General features: G+C 41.9%; 1 protein-coding gene across 1 annotated transcript; it reads right to left on the bottom strand.

The window, feature by feature from the left end:
- Window positions 1-7,592: 7,592 nt before the first annotated feature.
- On the bottom strand, window positions 7,593-26,795 carry LOC100763422 (interferon alpha-inducible protein 27-like protein 2A). Its single transcript, XM_035445917.1, has 4 exons — window positions 26,774-26,795; window positions 8,926-8,955; window positions 8,249-8,410; window positions 7,593-7,792 (listed from the first exon to the last, which is right to left on the bottom strand). The coding sequence occupies exons 1-4, from the start codon at window positions 26,793-26,795 to the stop codon at window positions 7,593-7,595; spliced, it is 414 nt and encodes a 137-aa protein (XP_035301808.1).
- Between the last annotated feature and the right edge of the window lie 278 nt (window positions 26,796-27,073).

The following is a 27,073-nucleotide window of genomic DNA, read 5'->3' as shown; positions in this document are numbered from 1 at the left end:
ATCTCAGCCACTGAAGACTCGCTAGAGGATATACATTCATCCACCAAAGAGAACCTCAAGTCCAACAAAACCCTAACACAAAATATCCAGGAAATATGGGACACCGTAAAAAGGCCAAACCTAAGAATAATAGGTGTAGAAGAAGGTGAAGAAATACTGCTCAAAGGTACAGAAAACATATTCAACAAAATCATAGAAGAAAACTTCCCCAACCTACAGAAGGATATGCCTATGAAAGTACAAGAAGCTTACAGGACACCAAACAGACTGGACCACAAAAAGAAGTCCCCCGACACATAATAATCAAAACACCAAATCTACAGAATAAAGAGAAAATATTAAGAGCAGCAAAGGAAAAAGGCCAAGTAACATATAAAGGCAAACCAATCAGAATCACACCCGACTTCTCAATGGAAACTCTGAAAGCCAGAAGGTCTTGGATAGATACCCTACAAGCACTAAGGGAGCATGGATGTCAACCCAGACTACTGTACCCAGCAAAACTTTCAATCACTATAGATGGAGAAAACAAGATATTCCACGACAAAAACAGATTTAAACAATACATATCAACAAATCCAGCACTACAGAAGGCTCTGGAAGGAAAACTCCAACCCAACGAACATAACTACACTCACAAAAACACTGTCAGTAGTTAATCGAATTTCACCAAACACAAAAAGAAACAGAAGGGCAAAATCCACACGCAATGATACCACCAACAATAAATCCAAAACTAAGAAGAACCAATGAACAATGGACGTTAATATCCCTGAATGTCAATGGTCTTAACTTACCCATAAAAAGATACAGGCTAACAGAATGGATACGAAGACAGAATCCATCCTTCTGCTGTTTACAAGAAACACACCTCAAATTCAAAGACAGGCGATACCTCAGAGTAAAAGGATGGGAAAAGATTTTCCAATCAAATGGGCTCAAGAAACAAGCTGGGGTAGCAATACTAATATCTAACAAATTAGACTTTAAACTGAAAGCAATCAAAAGAGATAAAGAAGGGCATTTCATACTCATCACAGGAAAAGTCCATCAAGACGAAGTCTCAATCCTGAACATCTATGCCCCTAATACAAAAGCATCCACTTTTGTAAAAGAAACATTACTAAAGCTCAAACCACACATAAAACCACACACACTTATAGTAGGAGACTTCAACACCCCCCTTATACCACTGGACAGAACTACTAGACAGAAACTTAACAAAGAAACAAAGGATCTGAAAGAAGTTATGACACAACTGGGTTTAACAGATATCTATAGAACATTCCATCCAAACACAAAAGAATATACCTTCTTCTCAGCGCCACATGGAACCTTCTCAAAAATTGACCACATAGTTGGCAGCAAAGCAAACCTCCACAGGTACAAAAGTATTGAAATAACCCCCTGTATCTTATCAGACCACCATGCATTAAAGCTAGAATTCAACAGCAATACGAATTGCAGAAAACCTACATTTACGTGGAAAATGAATAACTCCCAATTGCACCATTCCTTGGTTGAGGAAGAAATAAAAAAAGAAATCAAAGACTTTCTAGAATTTAATGAGAATGTAGACACAACATACCCGAACTTATGGGACACCCTGAAAGCAGTGCTAAGAGGGAAGTTCATAGCACTAAGTGCTCACATGAAGAAACTGGAGGAAAGTCACATTAGAGAATTGACAGAACAACTGAAAGCTTTAGAGCAAAAAGAAGCAAACTCACCAAGGAGGAGTAGACGCCAGGAAATAATCAACCTGAGAGCCGAAATCAACAAAGTAGAAACTAGGAAAACAGTACAAAGAATCAATGAAACAAAGAGTTGGTTCTTTGAGAAGATCAACAAGATAGACAAACCTCTAGCCAAACTAACCAAAAGGCAGAGAGAGAGCATGCTAATTAACAAAATCAGAAATGAAAAGGGAGACATAACAACGGACACTGAGGAAATCCAGAGAATCTTTAGGTCATACTTTGAAAACCTGTATTCCACAAAATTGGAAAACCTAAAGGAAATGGACAACTTTCTGGATAAATATCACTTACCAAAATTAAATCAAGATCAGATAGACAGTTTAAATCGAACTATAACCCCTAATGAGATAGAAGCAGTAATCAAAAGCCTCCCAACCAAAAAAAGCCCAGGGCCAGATGGCTTCACTGCAGAATTCTACCAGAAATTCAAACAAGAGCTAATTCCAGTACTCCTCAAACTGTTCCACACAATAGAAGCAGATGGGATATTGCCAAACTCTTTCTATGAGGCTACAATCACTTTGATACCCAAGCCTCACAAAGATATGACTAAGAAAGAGAACTACAGACCGATATCCCTCATGAACATCGATGCTAAAATACTCAATAAAATATTGGCCAACCGAATACAAGAACATATCAGAAAAATCATCCACCATGATCAAGTAGGCTTTATCCCAGGGATGCAAGGATGGTTCAACATACGAAAATCCATCAATGTAATCCACTATATAAACAAACTTAAAAAGAAAAACCACATGATCATCTCACTAGATGCTGAAAAAGCCTTTGACAAAATCCAACATCCCTTCATGATAAAGATCTTGGAGAGAACAGGAATAACAGGAACATATCTAAACATGATCAAGGCAATATATACCAAACCAATAGCCAACATCAAAGTAAATGGAGAGAAACTCAAAGCGTTTCCTCTAAAATCAGGAACAAGACAAGGCTGTCCACTCTCTCCATATCTCTTCAATATTGTACTTGAAGTTCTGGCTATAGCAATAAGACAAGAAAAGGGGATCAAAGGGATACAAATTGGAAAGGATGAAGTAAAACTTTCACTATTTGCAGACGACATGATAGTCTACATTAGTGACCCGAAAAACTCTACCAGGGAACTCCTACGGCTGATAAACACCTTCAGCAAGGTAGCAGGATACAAAATTAACTCAAAAAAATCAGTAGCCCTACTATATACAGATGATAAATCCAATGAGAAAGAAATCAGGGAAACATCACCTTTCACAATATCCACAAGCAACATAAAATACTGGGGGTAACACTAACCAAAAAAGTGAAAGACCTGTACAATAAGAACTTTGAGACTTTAAAGAAAGAAATTAAAGAAGATACCAGAAAATGGAAAGATCTCCCATGCTCATGGATAGGTAGAATTAACATAGTAAAAATGGCAATCCTGCCAAAAGCAATCTACAGATTCAATGCAATCCCCATCAAAATCCCAACACAGTTTTTCACAGACATTGAAAGAACAATACTCAACTTTATATGGAAAAATAAAAAGCCCAGGATAGCCAAAACAACTCTTTACAATAAAGGATCTTCTGGAGGCATCACCATCCCCGACTTCAAGCTCTACTATAGAGCCATAGTTCTGAAAACAGCTTGGTATTGGCACAAAAATAGACTGATAGACCAATGGAATCGAATTGAAAACCCTGATATCGACCCACGCACCTATGGATACCTTATTTTTGACAAAGGTGCTAAATCTATACAATGGAAAAAAGACAGCATCTTCAACAAATGGTGCTGGTACAATTGGATTCGGACATGCAGAAAATTACAGATAGATCCATACCTGTCACCATGCACAAAACTTAAGTGCAAATGGATCAAAGATCTCAGCATAAATCCAACCACACTGAATCTTCTAGAAGAGAAAGTGGGAACTACCCTTGAACAAATTGGCACAGGAGACCACTTCCTGAACATTACGCCAGAAGCACAGACATTGAGGTCTGCAATTAATAAATGGGACCTCCTGAAACTGAGAAGCTTCTGCAAGGCAAAGGAAACAGTCAGTAGGATAAAACGACCACCCACAGAATGGGAAAAGATCTTCACCGATCCCACATCTGACAGAGGACTGATTTCCAAAATATATAAGGAGCTCAAGAAGCTAGCCACCAAAACACCAAACAACGAAATTAAATTAAAAAGTGGGGTGCAGAACTAAATAGGGAATTCTCAACAGAGGAATCTGAAATGGCTGAAAGACACTTAAAAAAGTGCTCAAAATCATTGGCCATCAGAGAAATGCAACTCAAAACAACTCTGAGATACCATCTCACGCCTGTCAGAATGGCTAAAATAAAAAACACCAATGACAATCTATGCTGGAGAGGATGTGGAGAAAAAGGAACACTCCTCCATTGCTGGTGGGAGTGCGATCTTGTAAGACCACTCTGGAAATCAGTATGGCGGTTGCTCAGAAAAATGGGAATCAGTGTACCTCAAGATCCAGCCATTCCTCTCTTGGGTATATACCCAAATAGGGCATGTACTTACAACAAGGACATATGTTCAACCATGTTCATAGCAGCATTGTTTGTAATAGCCAGAACCTGGAAACAACCTAGATGCCCCTCTATTGAAGAATGGATTGAGAAAATGTGGTACATTTATACAATGGAGTACTACTCAGCAGAAAAAAGCAATGGAATCTTGAAATTCGCAGGCAAATGGATGGAACTAGAGGAAACCATCCTGAGTGAGGTAACCCAGTCACAAAAAGACAAGCAAGGTATGTACTCACTGATATATGAATTTTAGACATAGAACAAAAGACTACCAGTATATAATGCTCTTCACCAAAGAAACTAGGAAACATGAAGGACTCTAAGGGTTAAATGGTCCCCAGGAATGGAAATGGCATGAACTCCCGAACTAATTGGGGGCATGAGGGTGGGGGGGGAAGGAGCTGCTACAATAAGAGCAAGAGAAGAGGAGAAGAGGAGAGGAAATGGAGGGGCAGAAACATTGAGTTGGGGGAAGAATAGAGGAAAGAGAGCAAGATGAGAGAAACGATATCAGAGGGAGCCACTGTAGGCCCGAGAAGGGATCAGGAACCAGGGAGATCTCCAGAGACCTACAAGGATGACACGATCTGACAATCCAGGCAATGGTGGAGAGGATAACCTAAAAACCCTCCCCCTAAAATGAGATTGATGACTTCTCTTTATGCCATCCTAGAGCCCTCACCCAGTGGCTGATGGAAACAGAGACAGACATCCACAGATATACAATGAGCCGAAATCGGGAATTTAGTTGAAGAGAGGGAGGAATGAAGAACGAAGGGGTCTGTACTAGGATGGAGAAACCCACAGGAACTGTTGGCCTGAACAAGGGAGAGCACATCGACCCCAGATGCTGTCCAGGAGGCCTGTACAAGACTGATCCAGACCCCAGAACATAGATGTCAATAAGGAGGCCTCTGCACTCCAGGGAGCCTCTGGTAGTGGATTAGTATTTTTCCCTGGTGCAAAAAGGGACTTTGAGAGCCCATCCCATATGAAGGGTTACACTCTGGCCCTGGACACATGGGGAAGGGCCCAGGATCAGCATAGGAAGACTTGGTGGACTTTGCTGAGCTCCCGTTGAGGGCCCTACCCTGCCTGGGGAGTAGTGGGTGGATGGGGTTGGGGGGATGGGCTGGGGGTGGGGGAGAAAGTTTGGGGGTGAGGGGAGGGAGAGGGAGAAGGGACTTGAAATAAGCTTGTTCCCTAACTAGAACTAATAAAATAAAATAAAATTAAAAAAAAAAAAAAGAAGTGGTCATCTCTTCTGGCTTGGGTCCCCACTCCCTTACACACACAAAGAATGATTCTAGCTATTGCAGTGCCAGGAAGAATTTTCCTGGGGCAGAGGCAGTCCTCATCCTCCCTCTAAAGGAGTCAACTCGCTGCCCCAGTGTCCAAAACCAAAGGATGCCACGGTCTCCATTTCATAATTCATATCTTCTTTTCAGGCAGTGGTGTATGGGATTGGAAGATTAAAAACCACCATTATCTGGAAAACTCCAGGACCTCATTAGTCTCCTAGAGAGAGTTTTTACACCCACCAATGACCTGGGGTGACTCCCAACAGCTCCTGGATACCCTCTTCATGGCAAAAAGGGAGGGACAGACTGCAGCATGGCAGCAGATAGACCAACCTTTGGCCTGACAGAGGATCACTGCCAGACACAGTAGTCCAGTTAGAGTGGGTTTTCTCTCAGTCTCACCTGACTAGGACTCCAACACTGCCCAAGGTGAGGAGGCTCTGAAGAGTTCTTGCCAGGTCATTTTGCATATATTGAAAGCAGCTGCTAGAAACATATCTGAGTTGTCTAAGGTGACAGAGGTAATACAAAAGTCCTAGGAATCACCTACCGGGTTCCCAAAGGGCTTCTGTGACCCTTACCTGATGCTCACTCCCATAGACCCAGAGTGACCAGAAATGCAGTGAGCAACAGTCAACACCAGATAATGGAAAGAAAACTTCCAAAGTTCAGAAGGGTTTGCAAATATGAATTGATCCCAATTATTAGAGATCACTAACAAGGTTCACCATAATATGACCCTGTAGGGAAAAAATGCAAAATAAAAGTAACTGCAGTGCTTGGGGAGACAAACAGAAGACACCCTGTACCTGAGAGGGCAAGTCAGAGACACCAGGAAAGGAAGAGGGACAAGGGTGCACTGTCGTATGTAACTATTTGCAAATGGGGGAGGTGCCCTAACTGAAAATTCTGACCCTGGACAAGGTCAGTGCCCAATCTGTCCAACAGATCGATCCTGTTTCTGTTGGTTGGACCCTAAATCTATGCTAATAAAAGAAGGTAAAAAGTTGATTTGGGGCCAGGAACGATTCCTAACAGCACATACCCTGTTAAGGTCCTTTTGAAGGAGGACCCCATAGAGGTGGGTAGCCAATGTTAGAATGATGCATTGTCAATCACTTCTGGGTCAACCCCACACCTGTTTTTGTAAAATTTCAGCCATCAATCCAGCCGGTCTGCTGCAACACAAATACCCAACAGAGGCTCTTCTTGATTGCCTGGAAGTGACTGATGCAGTCAAACCTATCAGACCTGACCTAACAGATGTCTACCTACAACCGCATCTCTCTCTGAGTGCTCCCACGATAGACTTCTTCGAGCATTCCTGTGTCCCATCCATTTGTCCCTCCTTCAAGAAGTCTTATTCCCCTTGTCTCTAGCTCTTTGTGTGTCATGTCACTCTGTCCAGCACTGCCTTTTGCATGCCATGGACAATGACTACTACCCTTGGATGAAGGTATGGTCAGTGTCCCAGGACATAAGGCAGGAATTTTAGCCTCCTTTTCAACTTTGAAGACATTGTATGGTGGTGACCATTTTTGATTCTATCTCCTTCCTGAGGCAGCAGGACAGTAGCTTAGCCCCGTGCATCCCCGGAGCAGTGGGATATCTGTGTGCTGCTCATAGCCATGCACATCCAGGACCATCAATGAAGAAGGACCAAGGGCTCTGGGGTCAATGTTCTTGGCTTCCTCTCACCTTTGCCCCAGGACAGGAACCTCTGTTAGCCCAACCTTTAATCAGGAACAAATAAGCTCCTTAATGACAGCATGGGGGGGTTGCCATACAGACAGACCATCTCCAGTGAGGCAGGGATCACCTAAAGCCCTCTACCTATTGACTGTGCTGGCCAACCTGTCACCTCTCATTTATCTCCTGCCTAAGTTAGTCATAGTAAACTGGAAGACTTGACACTCCCAGTACTCAAGTCCCTTCAAAGAGTCACCAGAAGCAAAGGTAAGAACACCAGCACAAGAACTTTATTTTTCATCTTTCTCTGACTTCAATGATGAATTTGGAGGATCATCTTCAGGTTCACTGTCTTCTGATTCTTCTGTTGGGTCCCGCCGTTGTTTAATAAATTCAAGCAAGGTTTCAGAAGCTTGCTCAACAGCTGCCCCAACAGCTGCCCCAACTGAGCCCAGGATGATGTTGGATGATGCAGAGAGTCCAACTGCCCCTGGGATGGAGACAGTGCAGTGACACTCAGTGGCCTGAGGCTTAGAGATACCCACTGCCTTTTGACTGAACCCTAGGGCTCTGCTTTAGACAGAGATATCAAAAGTGGACCACAAGGAGAAGACAGATTTGGGTAAACAGAGATACAGCAGGGGGAGCTCCCAGAGAGCAATGCCCCCTCCATATAGCAGGACAGATGGGGACACCCTGAGAAGGACACCCAGGTAGGGAAGATTCAGAGCCCAGGTAGCATGTATCTTGGACCAGGGCTCCTTCCTGCTTCTGCCATCCAGTGCCCCTTCTGCCTGCACCACAACCCAACCTTACTCACAATGAACCAGAGAGTAGCCATAGAACTAGCAGACATAGGTCCTATATGAGGTGGGAGTGTAGGGAGAGAAAGGGAGATGCCTTTCTTGGCTGGGTCTCCAGTCCTCTTGCCTGGACTGACACTTACCCACTGACTGCAGTGTGGCTACCAGGCTTCCTGCTGCAACTCCACCCCCATTGGCGATTGCTGCTGCTGACATCATCTTGGCTGCTATGGATCCTGCTGCAATTCCTGCTCCAGTGAAGCCCAGGGCACTCAGGGCTATGGGAGCAGCAATCACAGCCCCAACTGTGGGAAGAGGAGTATGGTGTGTGGACTCAGGGAGAAAAACCCATTCAGGAATTCCTTGACTATTTGAGGGGGGTCTTTCTATTCTGAGCAGCAGGGAAAGGGTCCTAAGGTAAAGAAGGATAGGCCAGGGAGCCAGGTGGAGTCCAAGAGGTCTGAGGATGATCTGACAGAGCCATGGTCTTACCAGGTATGTGACACTAGAGAAGTCATCACCCTTCACTTCAGGTATGTGAGGTGTTATTAACTACCCCATACAGTAAAGTAGCAGTCCTCCCCTCCCTCAATGAATTTTCTACTTGCTGCTCATCATAAATACAGCCTGTAGGAGAAGTCAGGCAGGAAACCTTAACCTGGTCTGTAAACTTTAAGCTCACAGCTCTGGTCCTGTCCCTTCACACAGGCAGCCCCAGAATGCAGTAGAAGGCCAGGGCTGAGGTGGAGCCCACAGCAAAGCAGCAACTGCAAGCAGCAGCAAAGCTCCCACAGCCTCCCAGCAGGTGCAGGAAACATACCTCCTCCTATTGCAGCACCAATGATGGTTCCTGAGGAGAGAAGGGTGGGTAGAGGAGATTAGATTCAGTTGATGGCAGTGAGTTCTTGGTGGGTTTTTGTCAGGGAGCCCAGTTTCCATCCCATACCAGTGCTGAGGGTTACTAACTCTTCTTCATGGTGAGATGTCTTGAAAACAGGTAAGCTTAGGAAGTGACTTAAGTCTGAGGAGAGAAGGAAGGACAGTTCCTGGTCAACCAATATGGACATGACCCACCCCTTGCAATGAGTCAGAGTCTTGGGTGAGGTTTGAAAACAACAGGAAGTAGGCACCTGTCCTCTACTGTTTTGCTGATCTCTGAGTAGATGGTTTGCCTTAGATTGGTTTCTGCCTTGGCTGACCCTTAACACACACACACACACACACACACACACACACACACACACACACACACACACAGGCATGGTCAGAGAGAGACAGAGACAGAGGTGATAGCTGTTTGCTGCTAAATCAAAATGAGAGGAACAACACTCACATATATATTCAAACTTAGCAAAAAAAAAGTGGGACAAAATTCATTTATCTCACCTACAATTGCATGAGAGTTTATTGTGGAGCTATGGCTGCATAACCACATAAGACTACCCAAAATGTCATGTTCCCACACAGTAACAGTTTCGTGAGTTTTTTGTATAACAGAATAACGTGAGTCATAAATCAAGGCACTTCAAATACATTTATTAGTGAAGACATTAAGTAGGAGGGTCAAAGTTGATGGGGGAGCCTCTGCCATAGGCCTCAGGTGCTAAATGACCCCCCCCCAGGCATGGTGGGAGCCTGGTTCTTTTTTTTTCTGGAGAAATTTTCTTTAACAAATATTTTTATTTGAATTACAAACAAGATTGAATTGCATGACAATCCCAGTTCCCTTCTCCCTCCCTTCCTTCCCTACCACCCCTCCCAACTAAAACACTACCTATTTCATATCCTCTCTTCTAATCTACACCTGATTAAACCTTTCTGCTCCCTCATGACCTCTGCATCCCTCCTCTTCCCTTCTCATTCTCGCATGTCCCTCCCACCTCTTCCCATGTTCTCAATTTGCTCAGGTGATGGTGACACTTTCCCCTTCTCCAGGGGACAAATTTTGTCTCTTTTAGGGTCCTTCTTGTTTCCTAGTTTCTCTGGCAGTGTGGATTGTAGGCTGGCAATCATTTACTCCATGTCACAAATCCACATATGAGTGAGGACACACCATGTTTGTCTTTTTGTGACTGGATTACCTCGCTCAGAATGGTTTCTTCTAGTTCCATCCATTTTCCTGCAAATTTTAAGAATCCATTGTTTTTCTCCTCTGAGTAGTACTCCATTGTGTAAATGTACCACATTTTCTCTATCCATTCTTCACTTGAGGGGCATCTAGGCTGCTTCCAGGTTCTGGCTATTACAAATAGTGCTGCTATGAACATTGTTGAACAGATGTCCTTGTTGTATGAATGTGCTTCTTTTGGGTATATGCCTAGGAGTGGTACTGCTGGATCTTGTGGTAGACTGATTCCCATTTTCTTGAGGAGTCACCATACTGATTTCCAAAGTGGCTGTACAAGTTGGCACTCCCACCAGCAGTGGATGAGTGTTCCTCTTTCTCCACATCCTCTCCAGCATGAACTGTCATTAGTGTTTTTGATTTTAGCCCTTCTGACACGAGTAAGATGGTATCTCAGAGTTGTTTTGATTTGCATTTCCCTGATGGCTAAGGATGTTGAACACTTTCTTTTGTGTCTTTCAGCCATTTTTGATTCCTCTATTGAGAATTGTCTATTTAGTTCTGTACCCCCACTTTTTAATTGGGTTGTTTGGTGTTTTGGAGACTAGCTTATTGAGTTCTTTGTATATTTTGGAGATCAGCCCTCTGTCAGATGTGGGGTTGGTGAATATCTTTTCCCAGTCTGTGGGCTGCTGTTTTGTCTTACTGACTGTGTCCTTTGCCTTACAGAAGCTTCTCAGTTTCAGGAGGTCCCATTTATTAATTGTTGATCTCAGTGTCTATGCTACTGGTGTTATGTTCAGGAAGTGGTTTCCTGTACCAATTAATTCAAGGGTATTTCCCACTTTGTCTTCTAATAGTTTCAGTGTGGCTGGATTTATGTTGAGGTCTTTGATCCATTTTGACTTAAGTTTTGTGCATGGCAATAGGCTTGGGTCTATCTGCAGTCTTCTACATGTCTGCATCCAGTTATCCCAGCACCATTTGTTGAAGATGCTCTCTTTGTTCCAGCGTTTAAATTTGGATTCTTTGTCAAAAATCAGGTGTTCTTAGGTGTGTGGGTTAATATCAGGTTTTCAACTCTATTCCATTGGTTGGTCTACCTGTCTATTTTTGTGCCAATACCAAGCTGTTTTCAGGACTATAGCTCTGTAATAGAGCTTGAAGTCAGGGATAGTGGTGCCTCCAGAAGTTCCTCTATTGTGCAGGGTTGTTTTTGGCTATCCTGGGTCTTTTGTTTCTCCATATAAAGTTGAGAATGGTTCTTTCAAGGTCTGTGAAGAATTGTGTTGGGATTTTGATGGGGATTGCATTGAATCTGTAGATTGCTGTTGGCAAGATTGCCATTTTTACTATGTGGATCCTACCTATCCAAGAGCATGGGAGATCTCTCCATTTTCTGGTATCTTCTTTAATTTCTTTCTTTAGAGACTCGGAATTCTTATGGTACAGGTCTTTAACTTTTTTGGTTAGTGTTACCCCAAGATATTTTATGTTGTTTGTGGCAATTGTAAAATGGTGATGTTTCTCTGATTTCTTTCTCCACCAATGTGTCATCTGTATATAGTAGAGCTACAGATTTTTTTTAGTTAATCATGTATCCTGCCACTTTGCTGAAGGTGTTTATCAGCTGTAGGAGTTCCCTGTAGTGTTTTTTGAGTCACTTATGTAGACTATCATGTCATCTGCAAATAGTGTGAGTTTGACTTCTTTTCCGATTTGTATTCCCTTTATATCCTTTTGTTGTCTTATTGCTCTAGCTAGAACTTCAAGGACAATATCGAAGAGGTATGGAGAGAGTGGACAGCTTTGTCTTGTTACTGATTTTACAGGAATTGCATTGAGTTTCTCTCCATTTAATTTGATGTTGGCTGCTGGTTTGATGCATATTGCTTTTATTATGTTGAGGTATGTTCCTGTTATCCCTGATTTCTCCAAGACTTTTATCATGAAGGGGTGTGGATTTTGTCAAAGGCTTTTTTGGCATCTAGTGAGATGATCATGTGGTTTTATTTCCCTCAGTCTGTTTATATGGTGGATTACATTGATGGATTTTCATATGTTGAACCATCCTTGCATCCCTGGGATGAAGCGTAGTTGATCGTGATGGATGATTTCTCTGATGTGTTCTTAGATTCGATTTCCCAGTATTTTATTGAGAATTTTTGCATCAATGTTCATGAGGGATATTGGTCTGTAGTTCTCTTTCTTAGTTGTGTCTTTGTGTGGCTTGGGTATCAAGGTTATTGAAGCCTCTTAAAAAGAGTTTGGTAATGACCCTTCTGCTTCTATTGTGTGGAATACTTTGAGTAGAATTGGTATTAGCTCTTGTATGAATTTCTGGTAGAATTCTGCACTGAAGCCATCTGGCCCTGGGCTTTTTTTTGTTGGGAGACTTCTGAAGACTGCTTCTATTTCATTAGGGATTATAGGTCTATTTAAGTTGCTTATCTGTTCTTGATTTAATTTTGGTAAGTGAAATCTGTCCAGAAAATTGTCCATTTCCTTTAGATTTTCCAATTTTGAGGAATATAGGTTTTCGAAGTATGACCTGATGATTCTCTGGATTTCCTCTGTGTCTGTTGCTATATTCCCCCTTTTCATTCCTGATTTTATTGATTTGCATGTTCACTCTCTGCTGTTTGTTAAGTTTGGATAAAGGTTTGTCTATCTTGTTGATTTTCTTGAAGAACCAACTCTTCATTATATTGATTCTTTGTATTGTTCTCCTAGTTTCCATTTTATTGATTTCAGCCCTCAATTTGATTATTTCCTGGTTTCTGCTCCTCCGGGGTGTATTGGCTTCTTTGTTTTCTAAAGCTTTCAGTTGTGCTGTTAATTCTCTAGTGTGATTCTTCTCCTGTTTCTTCATGTGGGCATTGAGTGCTATGAACTTTCCTCATAGCACTGTTTTCAATGTATCCCATAGGTTTGGATATGTTGTGTCCGCATTCTCATTGAATTCTAGGAAATCTTTAATTTCTTTTTCTATATCTTCCTCGACCCAGGAATTGTGCAGTAGGGTGTTACTTAATTTTTATGAATTTGTAGGTTTTCTGTAGTTCGTGTTGTTGAATTCTAATTTTAAATCATGGTGGTCTGATAAGGCACAGGGGGTTATTTCAATTTTTTTGTACCTGTTGAGATTTGCTATGTTGCCAAGTATGTGGTCGATTTTAGAGAATGTTCCATGTGGCACTGAGAAGAAGGTTAATTGTTTTATATTTGGATGGAATGTTCTATAGATATCTGTTAAGTCCAATTGTGCCCTAACTTCTATTAGTTCTTTTGTTTCTTTGTTAAGCTTGTCTGGTGTTCCTGTCCAGTGGTGAGAGTGAGGTGTTGAAATCTCCCAGTATAAGTGTGTGCAGTTTTATGTGTGATTTGAGTTTTAGTAATGTTTCTTTTACAAACGTGGATGCCTTATATTAGTTTACAATGCTGCTGGCCAATTGAGACTTCATCCTGATGGATTTCTCCTGTGATGAGTAGGAAATGACCTTCTTCATCTCTTTTGACTGATTTTTAGTTTAAAGTCCAATTTATTGGATATTAGGATTGCTATCCCAGCTTGTTTCTTGGGTCCATTTGATTGGAAATTTTTTCCCCAACCTTTAATTCTTAGGTACCATCTGTCTTTGAAGTTGAGGTGAGTTTCTTGTATGCAGCAGAAGGATGGATTCTGTCTTCTTATCCATTCTGCTAATCTTTGTCTTTTTATAGGGGAGTTAAGACCATTAATGTTGATGGATATTAATGACCATTGATTGTTCATTCTTGTTTGTTTTTGATTTGATGATGGTGGCGAGATTATTTGTGGGATTCTATACTTTTTTTCTTTTGGCTGTTGGTAAAGTGGGGTTATCTATTGCCTATATTTTTCTGGTTGTAGTTAACTTCCTTGGGTTGCAGTTTTCCTTCCAGAACTTTCTGTAGGGCTGGATTGGTGGATATGTGTTGTTTGAAACTGTTTTTTTTTTTTCATGAAATATCTTGTTTTCTCCATCTATAATGAATGAAAGCTTTGCTGGGTATAGTAGTCTGGGCTGGCATCCATGGTCTCTCAGTATAGGCAGAATATCTATCCAGGACCTTCTGGCTTTCAGAGTTTCCATGTAAAAGTCAGATGTGATTCTGATAGGTTTGCCTTATAGGTTACTTGACCTTTTTCCTTTGTTGCTCTTAATATTTTCTCTTTGTTCTATATGTTTGGTGTATGGATTATTATGTGGCAAGGAGACTTTTTTTTTTTTGGTCCAGTCTATTTGGTGTTCTGTAGGCTTCTTGTATTTTCATTGGCATGTCTTTCTTTAGGTTGGGAAAGTGTTCTTCTATGACTTTGTTGAATATGTTTTCCGCGCCTTTGAGTTGGATTTCTTCACCTTCTTCTATACCTATTATTCTTAAGTTTGGTCTTTTCAGGGTATCCCATATTTCCTGGATATTTTGTGTTAGGAATTTGTTGGACTTAAGATTTTCCTTGGTTGATGAATCTATTTCCGATAGTGTGTCTTCAACTGCTGAGACTCTCTCTTCCATCTCTTAGTCTGTTGGTTATGCTTACATCTGTAGTTCCTGATCGTTTACCCAGCTTTTCTATTTCCAGAATTACCTCAGATTCTGCTTTCTTTATTGTATCTATTTCAGTGTTTAGGTCTTGAACTTTTTCCTTGAGAGATTTTTTGATATCTTGTATTTTTTGGTTTGTTTTTTCCTCCATTTCTTTAAGGGGTCTTCTCATGTCCTCTTTGAGGTCCGCTATCATTTTTCTGAGAATGTTTTTAAGGTCATTCTCTTCTGGTTCATCTGCATCATGATGTTCAGGTCTTGCTGGTGTATGGTCCCTAGTCTCTGGTGGTTTCATTTTGGGTTTTCTGTTGTTGAATGTGCTTTTACCTTGTCCTCTTCTCATCCTTTCTTCTGGTGGGTGTAGCAGGAGTTTCTTGATCTCCTGGTGGGTGTGGGACCAAGGTTCTCTTCTGGTAGATGCAAACAGATCCAATGCTCTGATGTCTGTCTTCTTCTCATGGAGGAGGTGTCACTGTTACCCGGGCATGCCGGGTCCCACCGGGCCGGTGGATGGAGGCAGAACTGACCCCGGCCCTCGGTGTGTCTGATCCCACTTCTGAACTCAGTCTGGCACACAGATCAGATCGCTGGTGTCAGATGACTCTGAGCAGTGATAAATGGGAACCGGAAACAGCCACCAGCCTACCAGGAGCCTGGCTCTTATATGTTCCAAAGGATTTGCCTAATAGTCACAAAGATGATAGGTTAGGTACAGATGGGGACAGTGAGTGGCTATTATAAGGGCTAAAGATGTCCCAAGAAAATTTGGCTCTGGAATTGCAACATTTGAAATTCTCCACAATCATTAAGGTTCTAGAGTTAATCAGGGGCTGTAGAGATGGTTCAGAGGTTAAGAGCATTGGCTGTTTTTCCAGAGGACCTGGGTTCAGTTTCCAGGGGATCTGACACCCTCACACAGACATGCATGCAGGCAAAATATCAATGCACATAAAACAAAAATTTAAAAAATCATTTTGAAGAAGAGTTAATCACATTCATCAAGGGCTCAGACAAAGGTACAGCTTCTCTCCTGCAACTTTGGTCCACACAAATGTGTCTGATTTCAGCAGTGTCCTGCAGAGGAAACTGTCCTAACATCTAGGAGCATTTCCTTCCTCCTCTGTCCCAGTGTAACCTATGCCACCGCCAACCATTCTGACTCCACTGGGCATGCTGCTTTGCAAATAGACCCTCTATTGAACTGGCTGTTTAGATCTCTATGGCTGTTTCCTTGGCATCCAGTTTACTGAGGCATAATTTAGGCAAGATATCCCACTTTCAGTTCAAGCTTCTGTAACTTCAGATTCAGTTACTTATGCAAATACTGTCTCAGATCTAGAAACCCTCCTCACTTCTCTTCTCCCCTACATTGTCTCATTTTTCCTTTAGTCATTTGCTCCCAGCCCTACCAGAGACTCCCATTCAGTCTCCACACACTTGCCCTTCCAGAATGCCTGTGTTTGCCACCTGAAATTCTGCCCTGTAGACATGTGCTAGCCCACTGTCCCAGCCTCTCCTCTAAGGGTGTGAATTCTAACACTGGCTTCTGTAAGTTAAATAACCTGAAATGCTGACATCGATGTGAACCAGTATTACCTGGTTTTATGTTCCTATTGATGAATCTGCAGCTCAGTGCTCTTGTTCTCCTGAAATAGGGTAGATTTCTGCCTTAGTCTGGGTTCCTATTGCTATGATGAAACGCCATGACCAAAAGCAATTTGGAGATGAAAGGGTTTATTTGGCTTAGATTTCCACATCACTCTCCATCATCAAAGAAAATCAGGAGAGGACTCACACAGGGCATAAGCCTCAAGGCAGGAGCTGATGCAGAGGGCATGGAAGTGTGCTGCTTACTGGCTTGCTCTTTTTCAGTGAGACCCAGAGTAGAATGATCACTAATAACCAGTAAACAGAATCAATATTGCACTGTCGTGAAATCCCTCTGCCAATGAAATTAGTTAAAAGCTCTTTGCTTTTGGCCTCAGGAATATCCTTAGAACAAGGGTGGGGGAAGCAGTTACTTTCTTTGCCAAAATACCACAAGAATGGTCTCTAGCCCAGTTCTTTATATTTTTCTCCTATAAAACCTCTTGAGCTCTTCTACATAATCCACATTGCTCTCAGCACTACTGTATAGTGGGAAATTACCAATACGGAGCCAAGTGGAAATATAAGGGTATTTAATAGGGAAAAGCCTTACTTACAGAGCAACCTAGCCAGCCGGCTTGGCAGAGGTCTGTACACAAGTCCAGCGGGGGTCCAAACTGAAAGAGAAACTCAGCCAACTCAATCTCTTACTCTACTAACCTCGCAGGCATGGTCAGGCAGACCTGTAGCCAGCCCCTAAGCAGGCATGGCTACAGGTTACCGTACACTACTGTCTCCAGGCTCCTCTGGGAATGGCCCACCAGACCCACTTAAATCAATCAAGAACTTCCCTAATCCAAAGTCCCAATGTTTCCACAATCCTCCCAAGACAACATGGTGGAGCCTGCCATAGCAATAGCTCACTTTAAGGCACCAATTTCTATAATCGTTACTTTGCTATTGCTGTGAAGAAACACCATTACCAAGGCAATTTATAGAAGACAGAGTTTATCAGGATTATAGTTTCAGTGGTGAGTCCATGACCAATCATGGTGGGAGCATACCAACAAGCAGCAGGCTAGCAGGCAGATATGTAGTTAGGCATAGCAGTTTAGCAGCAGCTAAGAGCTTAAGTCACATTTACATGCAGGAGGCAGAGAAAGAGAACTAACTGGGCTAGACATGGCCTTTTGAAACTTCAAAGCCCACCCCCAGTGACAAGAACTCCTTCAACCAGACCCCACCTCCTGATCCTTCCCAAACAGTTCCACCATCTGGGAACCTATCATTCCAATATATGAGAATTTGGGGGCAATTTTTATTTAAACCACCACACTTACACTCTCCTACAAACATGTGGGAGACTGTTCCTCATCCATTCCTTAACACCACTTAGCTTTGTCATCAAAGGAAGCTGTTGTTGGCTGGAAGTGTAGCTCAACATTAGAGCTCTTGTCTAGCCCTGGTGAGACGTTAGGGTCCATCACCAATATAGCAAAATGAAACAAAATCAACCAAACCACAAACCCACTTTTAGTGACAGGTTAAAATTGAAATGATTACTCAAGTTACATTTCTTTTTACGTCTAGTGAGATTAAACAGTTTATTGGGTTTATTCTGAGTTATATTTTCTTTCTTTCTTTCTTTTTGTTTTCAAGACAGGTTTTCTCTGTGGCCCTGGTTGTCCTGGTAGTGGAACTCACTCTGTAGAGCAGGATTTCACAGAGATCTGAAATGTCTTTACTTCCTGAGTGCTGGGATTAAAGCATGTGCCACCACCGTCTGGCTCTTATGCTTTTTGAAAAATGTGTATGGATGTGGTTTTGTATGTGTTCAAGGATATGAGAGAGGTGTCAGCTCCCGGAAGTTGGAGTTTTAGGCAGTTGTGAGCTACCAGATTCCTGTGGGTGCTGCGAATTGAAGTCAGATCTTCTGCAGAAAGGACTCTAACGTGTGTTCTTAACCGTCGAGTCCTTTCTCCAGCCCATCTTTTCTCATTCCTATACCTGTTTCCTACTGCTATTTTTCATTGTGGACTGGCGAGATGGTTAGTGTGTAACAGCACTTGCTTACCTATAGGCTTTGAGCTGGGCTCTCAGCACCTCGGGCAGGCAATTCACAGCTTCCTATAACTCCTGCTTCAGGGGACCTAACAGCCACTTTTGTCCTCATCACCCACTCTCACACATGTGCCACTGACATACATGTGCATGGAAGTAAAAATTTAAAGACTGAAATATTTTTCTGTGTTAATCATACATATATGGTCTTAATCCAATCACATGTGTAGTACAAATTTAATTTCTAGTTGTCATTGTCTGCTTTTGCTGTGGTGGTTTTGTTTTGAGTCAGAGTCTTGCTATGCAGCCCAGACTAGCCTAAGACTTAAGATCATCCCATATTAACCTTGTGTGTGCTGAGACTATAGGTGTGTGCCACAATGCCCAACCAGGGTTATTTTGTTGTTATTTTGGTATTTGCTTGTTATCACCCAGAAATTTTATAATACCCATGTAAAATGACCAAGATTTTACTCTTTCTGTTTCTCATTAAAAAAAAAAAAACTGCCCCTGCTAGATACAACATACATCATCCTTGTATTTTATTTAAAGTCTTCTAAGTGGTATTCTTTAATGTTAACTTAGTCATCTGGCATTTAGTTGAGTACATATTGAATGTTTTACATAGATTTTTATGTCTTAGACCATTACCCCAACACCATTTATTAAATGATCTTTACTTTATCATTGATTTAATAATCAATTTTTTTCTGCTCAAAACTCATGTACTGGTGTGTGTACACATATATCTGTGTAATGCGTGTGTGTGTGTGTGTGTGTGTGTGTGTGTGTGTGTGTGTGTGTGTGTGTGTACCAGGACACTAGTTCTGAAATTTCCTGTGACGTTCCAAAGATTTGTCTCTTCTAGCAACAACATCACACTGTTTTGATGCTTACAAACTTATTATTTGCCTTAAAGTTTAAATCAAAGTTATATGAGAACACACTTTAAAAAATGAAGTTAAAAGATGCTTTGTAAGGGGCTAGAGGGATGGCCTAGCAGTTGAGAACACTGGCTGCTCTTCCAGAAGACCTGGGTTTAATTCTCAGCACTCACATGGCAGCTCATTATCTGTCGAGTTCATCTTGGTGAGAAGTTCAGTTTACTGAGCTATTTACAGGAGCATGAGCAATGCAAAAAGACCACTCCCGGGCAAAGTTCTCTTCCTCATGATCCCTTAGTACTGCTAGGATTATACACTGCTCAGGCAGGGGTGGGCAGAGCTGAGTAATGGAGTCACAAGCCAGGAGTTTCTACTCTTTATGAGCAACTGTTAACAGCCCATTACCATAGACATAGCTATAACCAGGGTTGGTCTATTCATCTTCTTGATGGACCCATGAACCATCGGTTCTGAAGATGGTTTGTAGGTTCCCAGGCCGCCCTGCTTCAGAAGAGTCATGGTCATATCAAGGCTGGAGGAAAGGCCTATAGCACACCCTTCTCCTTACACCATGTGTCGCTCAGACTATCATCCAAAAGACAAATGAAAGAACACTGGAACAGCACATGTTATAATATGCATATGCAAGGCTGGAGAAATTGCTCAGTGCTTAAGAGCACTGGCTGCTCTTCCAGAGGACCCAGGTTCAATTCCCATCACCCACATAGGAGTCCACAACTCTCCAGTTGCTGGGGATGTGACATCTTCTCACAAATGTACATAAAATAAAGTTAAATAAGTTATATAATAATAATAATAATATGCACATGCCCAAAAGTACTGAAAACAGATGACATAACAAATCAGTTGCTTGTATCCTTACTAGTTTGGATTTCAGATGATAAATTATTCAACAAAAACTCCTGGTTGCTTTTCAAATTTGTTTTGAAAGATGCTATTTGCAGATGATATGATAGTCTACATAAGTGACTGGAAAAACTCTACCAGGGAACTCCTACAGCTTATAAACACCTTCAGCAAAGTGGCAGGACACAAGATTAACTAAAAAAAATCTGTAGCCCTACTATATACCAATGACACATTGGTGGAGAAAGAAATCAGAGAAACATCACCCTTTACAATTGCCACAAACAACATAAAATACCTTGGGGTAACACTAACCAAAAAAGTTAAAGACCTGTACCATAAGAATTCTGAGTCTCTAAAGAAATTAAAGATACCAGAAAATGGAAAGATCTCCCATGCTCTTGGATAGGTAAGATCAACATAGTAAAATGGCAATCTTTCCAACAGCAATCTACAGATTCAATGCAATCCCCATCAAAATCCCAACACAATTCTTCACAGACCTTGAAAGAACAATTCTCAACTTTATATGGAGAAACAAAAGACACAGGATAGCCAAAAACAACCCTGCACAATAGAGGAACTTCTGGAGGCACCACTATCCCTGACTTCAAGCTCTATTACAGAGCTATAGTCCTGAAAACAGCTTGGTATTGGCACAAAAATAGACAGGTAGACCAACCAATGGAATAGAGTTGAAAACCTGATATTAACCCACACACCTAAGAACACCTGATTTTTGACAAAGAATCCGAATTTAAACGCTGGAACAAAGAGAACATCTTCAACAAATGGTGCTGGGATAACTGGATGCAGACATGTAGAAGACTGCAGATAGACCCAAGCCTATTGCCATGCACAAAACTTAAGTCAAAATGGATCAAAGACCTCAACATAAATCCAGCCACACTGAAACTATTAGAAGACAAAGTGGGAAATACCCTTGAATTAATTGGTACAGGAAACCACTTCCTGAACATAACACCAGTAGCATAGACACTGAGATCAACAATTAATAAATGGGACCTCCTGAAACTGAGAAGCTTCTGTAAGGCAAAGGACACAGTCAGTAAGACAAAACGGCAGCCCACAGACTGGGAAAAGATATTCACCAAACCCACATCTGACAGAGGGCTGATCTCCAAAATATACAAAGAAATCAATAAGCTAGTCTCCAAAATACCAAACAATCCATTTAAAAAGTTGGGTACAGAACTAAATAGACAATTCTCAATAGAGGAATCAAAAATGGCTGAAAGACACATAAGAAAGTGTTCAACATCCTTAGCCATCAGGGAAATGCAAACCAAAACAACTCTGAGATACCATCTTACTCGTGTCAGAAGGGCTAAAATCAAAAACACTAATGACAGTTTATGCTGGAGAGAATGTGGAGAAACAGGAACACTCCTCCACTGCTGGTGGGAGTGCCAACTTGTACAGTCACTTTGGAAATCAGTATGGCAACTCCTCAAGAAAATGAGAATCAGTCTACTACAAGATCCAGCAATTCCACTCCTAGGCATATACCCAAAAGAAGGACATTCATACAACAAGGATATCTGTTCAACGATGTTCATAGCAGCACTATTTGGAATAGCCAGATTGGAAGCAGCCTAGATGCCCCTCCAGTGAAGAATGGATAGAGAAAATGTGATACATTTACACAATGGAGTACTACTTAGCGGAGAAAAACAACAGATTCTTGAAATTTGCAGGAAAATGGATGGAACTAGAAGAAATCATTCTGAGCGAGGTAACCCAATCACCAAAAGACAAACAAGGTGTGTACTCAGTCATATGTGGATTTTAGACATAGAGTAAAGTATTACCAGCCTACAATCCACACTGCCAGAGAAGCTAATAAACAAGGTGGCCCCTAAGAGAGACATACATGGTCCCCTGGAGAAGGGGAAAGGGTCAAGATCTCCTGTGCTTCCTCCTGGGAGCACGCGAAGAGGGGGTAAGGAGCTAGGTGAATAAGAAGGGGAGAAGAGGAGGGGTGAGGAGGACAGAAGGGAGCAGAAAGGTTGAGTGAGGGGAAAAATAGAAGATAGCAAGAATGGAGGCACCATAATAGAGGGAGACATTTTAGGTTTACAGAGAAATCAGGCACTAGGGAAATGTCTGGAGATCCACAATTATGACACCAGCTAACAATCTAAGCAACAGAAGAGAGGCTACCTTAATGCCCTCCCCTGATAATGAGATTGATGACTGACTTATATGCCACCTGATAGCCCTCATCCAGCAGCTGGTAGAAGTAGAAGCAGACACCCACAACTAATCACTGAACTGAATTCGAATCCAGATGCAGAGAAGGACGAGTGAAGAGCAAAAGGGTCCAGACCAGGCTGGTGAAACCCACAGAAACAGCTGACCCGAACATCAGGGAACTCTTGCTCCCCAGACTGATAGCTTTGATACCAGCATGGGACAGATCCAGACCCCAGGAACATGGGGTTCAGTGAGGAACCCTCAGAAATCTATGGTAACTCCTGTAACAGTTCAGTACTTATCCCCAGCACAGGTGTGGACTTTGGGAGCCCATTCCACATAGAGGAATACTCCCTGAGCTGAGACACACGGGGGTGGGCCTGGGCCCTATCCCAAAGGATACGATAGACTCTTATGACCCCCTATGGAAGGCCTCACCATCTAGGGGGAGCAGAAAGGATACGTGATAGGTAGGGTTTTAGTTGAGGGTGGTAGGGGAGGACAGGAGGGAACTGGGATTGTCATGTAAAACAATCTTGTTTCTAATTTAAATAAAATTGCAATATATATATATATATATATATATATATATCCTCTCTCTGTCACTATGGACCTGGAGCTGAAAATACAGATGGATGAAAGTATCAGATCTACTTTCTGAAAGGTCAGTAACTCTTGGTCCAGTGCAAGAGAAACCAAGGCACAGTCTAGCCCTTGCTTATTATAAGGCATTTTTTATTTCAGGAAAATTCCATCTGCTTGCACACCACACCATGGTGGCACCTGCAAACATGGTGCTCCTAGGTTTGAATAAGTATGTGTTTTATTTCTGGGCAATAGCCTTAAAGTTTCTATAGGCCACATCTGGGCTTGGTAGCACATGTGATCCCATCAACCAAGTGTCTGAGACAGGAATGGGTCCTTAGCACTGAACTAATGTCACTGGATTGTTGGCAAGTGTCCTCATCTGCTGAGCCATTTGAGTTGCCCTCACTCAGCCTTTACTTCTAAGCCAGGAAAGAGCATGAACCAAAGATCTAAGATGCCTAAACTCTGTAGGATTAATTTCTTCTTAGGAATGATGCCCAGTATCTAATTAAAGAGAATTATAAGATATAGGAAGAATGAAATTCATACTCATGGAAAATACTACTTGATAGAAAGTTTCACCAATTGTCTATATGGCTGAATTATCTAAAACAGTACGTAATCATGTTTAACATAGTAAAAAAAATGTGTAAATATAATGCTTGGAGAAGTTAGAAACTTCAGAATGTGAAAACTGCAACAAGGAATTATATTCGAAGAGACTAAAGTAACACCATTGCCGGGCGGTGGTGGCGCACACCTTTAATCCCAGCACTCTGGAGGCAGAGGCAGGAGGACTCTGTGAGTTCGAGACCAGCCTGGTCTACAAGAGCTAGTTCCAGGACAGCCTCCAAAGCCACAGAGAAACCCTGTCTCGAAAAACCAAATAAATAAATAAATAAATAAATAAATAAATAAATAAAGTAACACCATCTTGTCCCAACTCATTTTGTGTTTGCTTACACAATTCTCAACCTTCTATCCCCTAACAGACACCTCTGTCTTGGGAACACATTTGAGATTTCCATAACTCTGACCATGGTCCTGATGTATTAACCAGAATCATTAATATTTATACAAACTAAACATAAATGAAGATAATTGAAAAAGGTATAAATTAAAATTGTCATGCTATGTCTGAGATAACTATGTTCTGTCAAAACAAATGCAGGGTTACTCTGACACTAACGCTATTGTGGTTTTTGCCTTTAAAGATGTTGGGTGGAGGCACACACTTTTAATCCCACCACTTGGGAGACAGAGGCAGGTGGATCTCTATGAGCTGTAGGCCAGCCTGGTCTACAGAGCAAGTTCCAGGACATGCTCCAAAACAACACAGAGAAATCTGTCTGGACAAAAAAAGTTTTACCACTAATCTTTGGCACCAAGAGACTCTGAGGCATGAGCCTACCCTTGGTTGTGTGTCAAAAAATAAAGGCCTCATGCTTTTAATTAATTGGCTTAATCAGCCTGGTTTTCTGTATCTTTCTCAAGTGTATTATTTCATATAGAAATGAGGAAACTGAAAACTCCAGTAGAAAAGATTAGTTAAATCAAAGAAGACATGAGCACAAGTAAGAAAACCAGAAAAAAAAGTAACAGAAAAAGTATGTTACATATTGATATCATAGTTGTGAAGTAAACAGATGAAACAAAATTCACCAAGACTAAAATGAGTCACCACATCATAGGACAGGATGTGAAAGAGATGACATGAGCAAGTTTATGCTATAAATTTGATAATATAAACAAAATGGAAAAATTCATTGAGAAGTTAACCTGAATTAAGAAGCAGAAAATCTGAAGTCAGTGGCAGTCTGTTATCAGAGCCCCAAAGAATTCCTTCTTCACACAGCCTGGAGGTACAGGGTGCCCATAATGTCTCCCAACTGTATGTAGTAGGCAAATTTAATTCGTAATTAAATTGTGCATTCCAAAAGGTATTCCATGCTCAGCTAGCTGCAATGTGAAATGTATCAGACATGCAAGGAAGAAAGAACTCTACCTGCTCTTTGTGAGCTCTTTCAGAAAATGAGAGAGAGTGTTTCTAATTCGTTTCATATTGTCTTTATCAGTCTGATGCCCAGATCTGACACCAGCATTTCAGAAAAAGAAAACTACACTCTAAGATCTCTTATAGCCAGACAGTGGTGATGCACACCTCTATTTCCAGCACTCCAGAGACAGAGGCAGGTGGATCTCAAAGTTCAAGGCCAACATGGTCTACAGAGCAGAGTTTCTGGATAGTCAGGGCTACAAAGAGAAACAACCCTGTCTGGAAAAACCAATAAGTAATAAATACATAAACAAAGAAAGAGAGAGAGAGAGTGGGGGAGGGAGGGAAGGAAGAAAAAAATAAATGTAGGGAATGGTATTGGCTCAACACACCCAAGACCAAGTTGTCAGCGCAAACATTTATTTGCCCCAGAGGGACAAAGGGCAGGAAATACGAGACAGAGACAGAACACAGAAGGACGCAGAAGGCTAGGAAGGGGGAAGGGAACATGGGAGAGGGGGAAGGGGTACCTGTCTGGAGGCAGGGGGACTGCCTCTGGATAGAGAGGAAACAAACTTAGCCCAGAGACACATCGTAGTTACACTGGTAAAAGGGGAAACCCCATGTGAGGATGAAGTTACAAGTTTAACTGTACTTGAGCATGTTAATTACATGAGCCAAAGAGGATTTTTGATTGTTGGACTTCAACACTGATAGCTGGACCTTGATGGTCAACCTCAGAAGGAGGAAGGGGCTCGGTTGGGGGTGATTATGCTGGTAGGGTTTGCAGAAGGAGGAAGTGGCCAAATAAGGGAATAGACCTTGGTGGCTAGCTTTAGAAACATAATCTGTTCTAAGCATAGCTGAGGGAATGAGGGAGAAGGGCAAAGCCTGCTAGAGCCATGCTTGCCATGCCCTGGTTGACTAGTGTCCCACCAAGAAAAAATAAAGAAAACTGAACAGAAAAATGTCTCCATCTGAGAAAACAAAACTAACTCTGAACTGCAGACTGCTTTGTTAACATCCGGCCTTCCTGTTTTTCTGAAGAGTCACATCTTCTCTTCCTTAGATGTGACCATCAACAAAATCCACTTAGCATGTTCTGTTTGTTAAAGCTATAACTGGCTTGACCAGAAACATGCGAATCTCAGCTTCTGTAAAACTTGCTTACGTCTGGAAAAATCTCCTTTGGGGTGGGAATGAAAAGAACACCCTAAGGTTACGGCAATGCTTAACCCTCTATAAACCATGAGTTATTTCTGCTCTAGTCTGCATCTTTTTAAGCGACAGCTGGAGGCTACAGCTGAACAATACTTAAATTTTTCCTTCATCTCTGAGTGCTGAGAATTTCTCACCAGGGAAGCTTGAAGTTCTCAGCCTCAACACTCAAGCAGAGAAACAGTCCCCACAGTGTACATTGTAACTTTCTCCAAAAGCTATTGAACCTGGAAAGGACAGCATCCTAAAAGATTGTCCTTTAGTTCATCTTGAACTAACAGGTTATATGAGTGTCAGGTCTCATACCCAGGACAAATGACAGTCATACCCACTTAGCATATCAAAGCAGACCTGACAGCCAGGCTCTCCCAGCATCTCTCAGTCCCTACCCATTATAGGGTGTGGCTACCATACTGTACCATGAATTCTCTAGGCCAGGGGCTGGGCTGCCCTTCCCCCACAGGCTCTCCCCTGTATAATCCAGGCATTTTTAGCTACTCACCACTTTTGTACCTTCAACCTCCTGGCTGGTGCACCTGGTTCTTCATCCTCCTCTCCCCACAGGGCCTGGCTCCACCTGGCCATGTCTACTCTGGACTCTCCCAGATATCCATACCTCTGACTATGCTCTCACCCATATCTGCAATAACCGTTCTCCTCCAGCATGCCTAGGGGCAGTCACGTCCTTTCCTTTTTATGTTTTATTTTTCATTACCCACTGCTTTAATATTTTGTATTAGGAAAACACATTTGAAACCAGGCATGGTGGTATATGTATTTAAACTAACACTAGAGAGGCAAAGGCAGGTAGATCTCTGAGTTCAAAGCCAGCCTAGTACGCACAACGAGTTGGTGGGCAGCCAATGCGACACAGAGAAACCCAGTCTCGAAAAAACAAAACAACAGAACACATTTG

Source organism: Cricetulus griseus, chromosome 5 (assembly GCF_003668045.3).
Source record: "Cricetulus griseus strain 17A/GY chromosome 5, alternate assembly CriGri-PICRH-1.0, whole genome shotgun sequence".
Lineage (NCBI taxonomy): Eukaryota > Metazoa > Chordata > Mammalia > Rodentia > Cricetidae > Cricetulus > Cricetulus griseus.
Note: the sequence above shows the minus strand (reverse complement) of the source record. Positions and strands in the feature narration are given on the sequence as shown.

Excerpts from the sequence above, each read along its gene's own strand:
- LOC100763422 (XM_035445917.1), bottom strand. The coding sequence starts at position 26,795 with ATGGGTGAGAGCATAGTCAGAG. Across the intron at positions 8,956-26,773 it reads GGGTGAGAGCATAGTCAGAG|GAACCATCATTGGTGCTGCA; the intron begins GTATGGATATCT and ends TTCTCTCCTCAG. Across the intron at positions 7,793-8,248 it reads AGCCACACTGCAGTCAGTGG|GGGCAGTTGGACTCTCTGCA; the intron begins GTAAGTGTCAGT and ends TCTCCATCCCAG.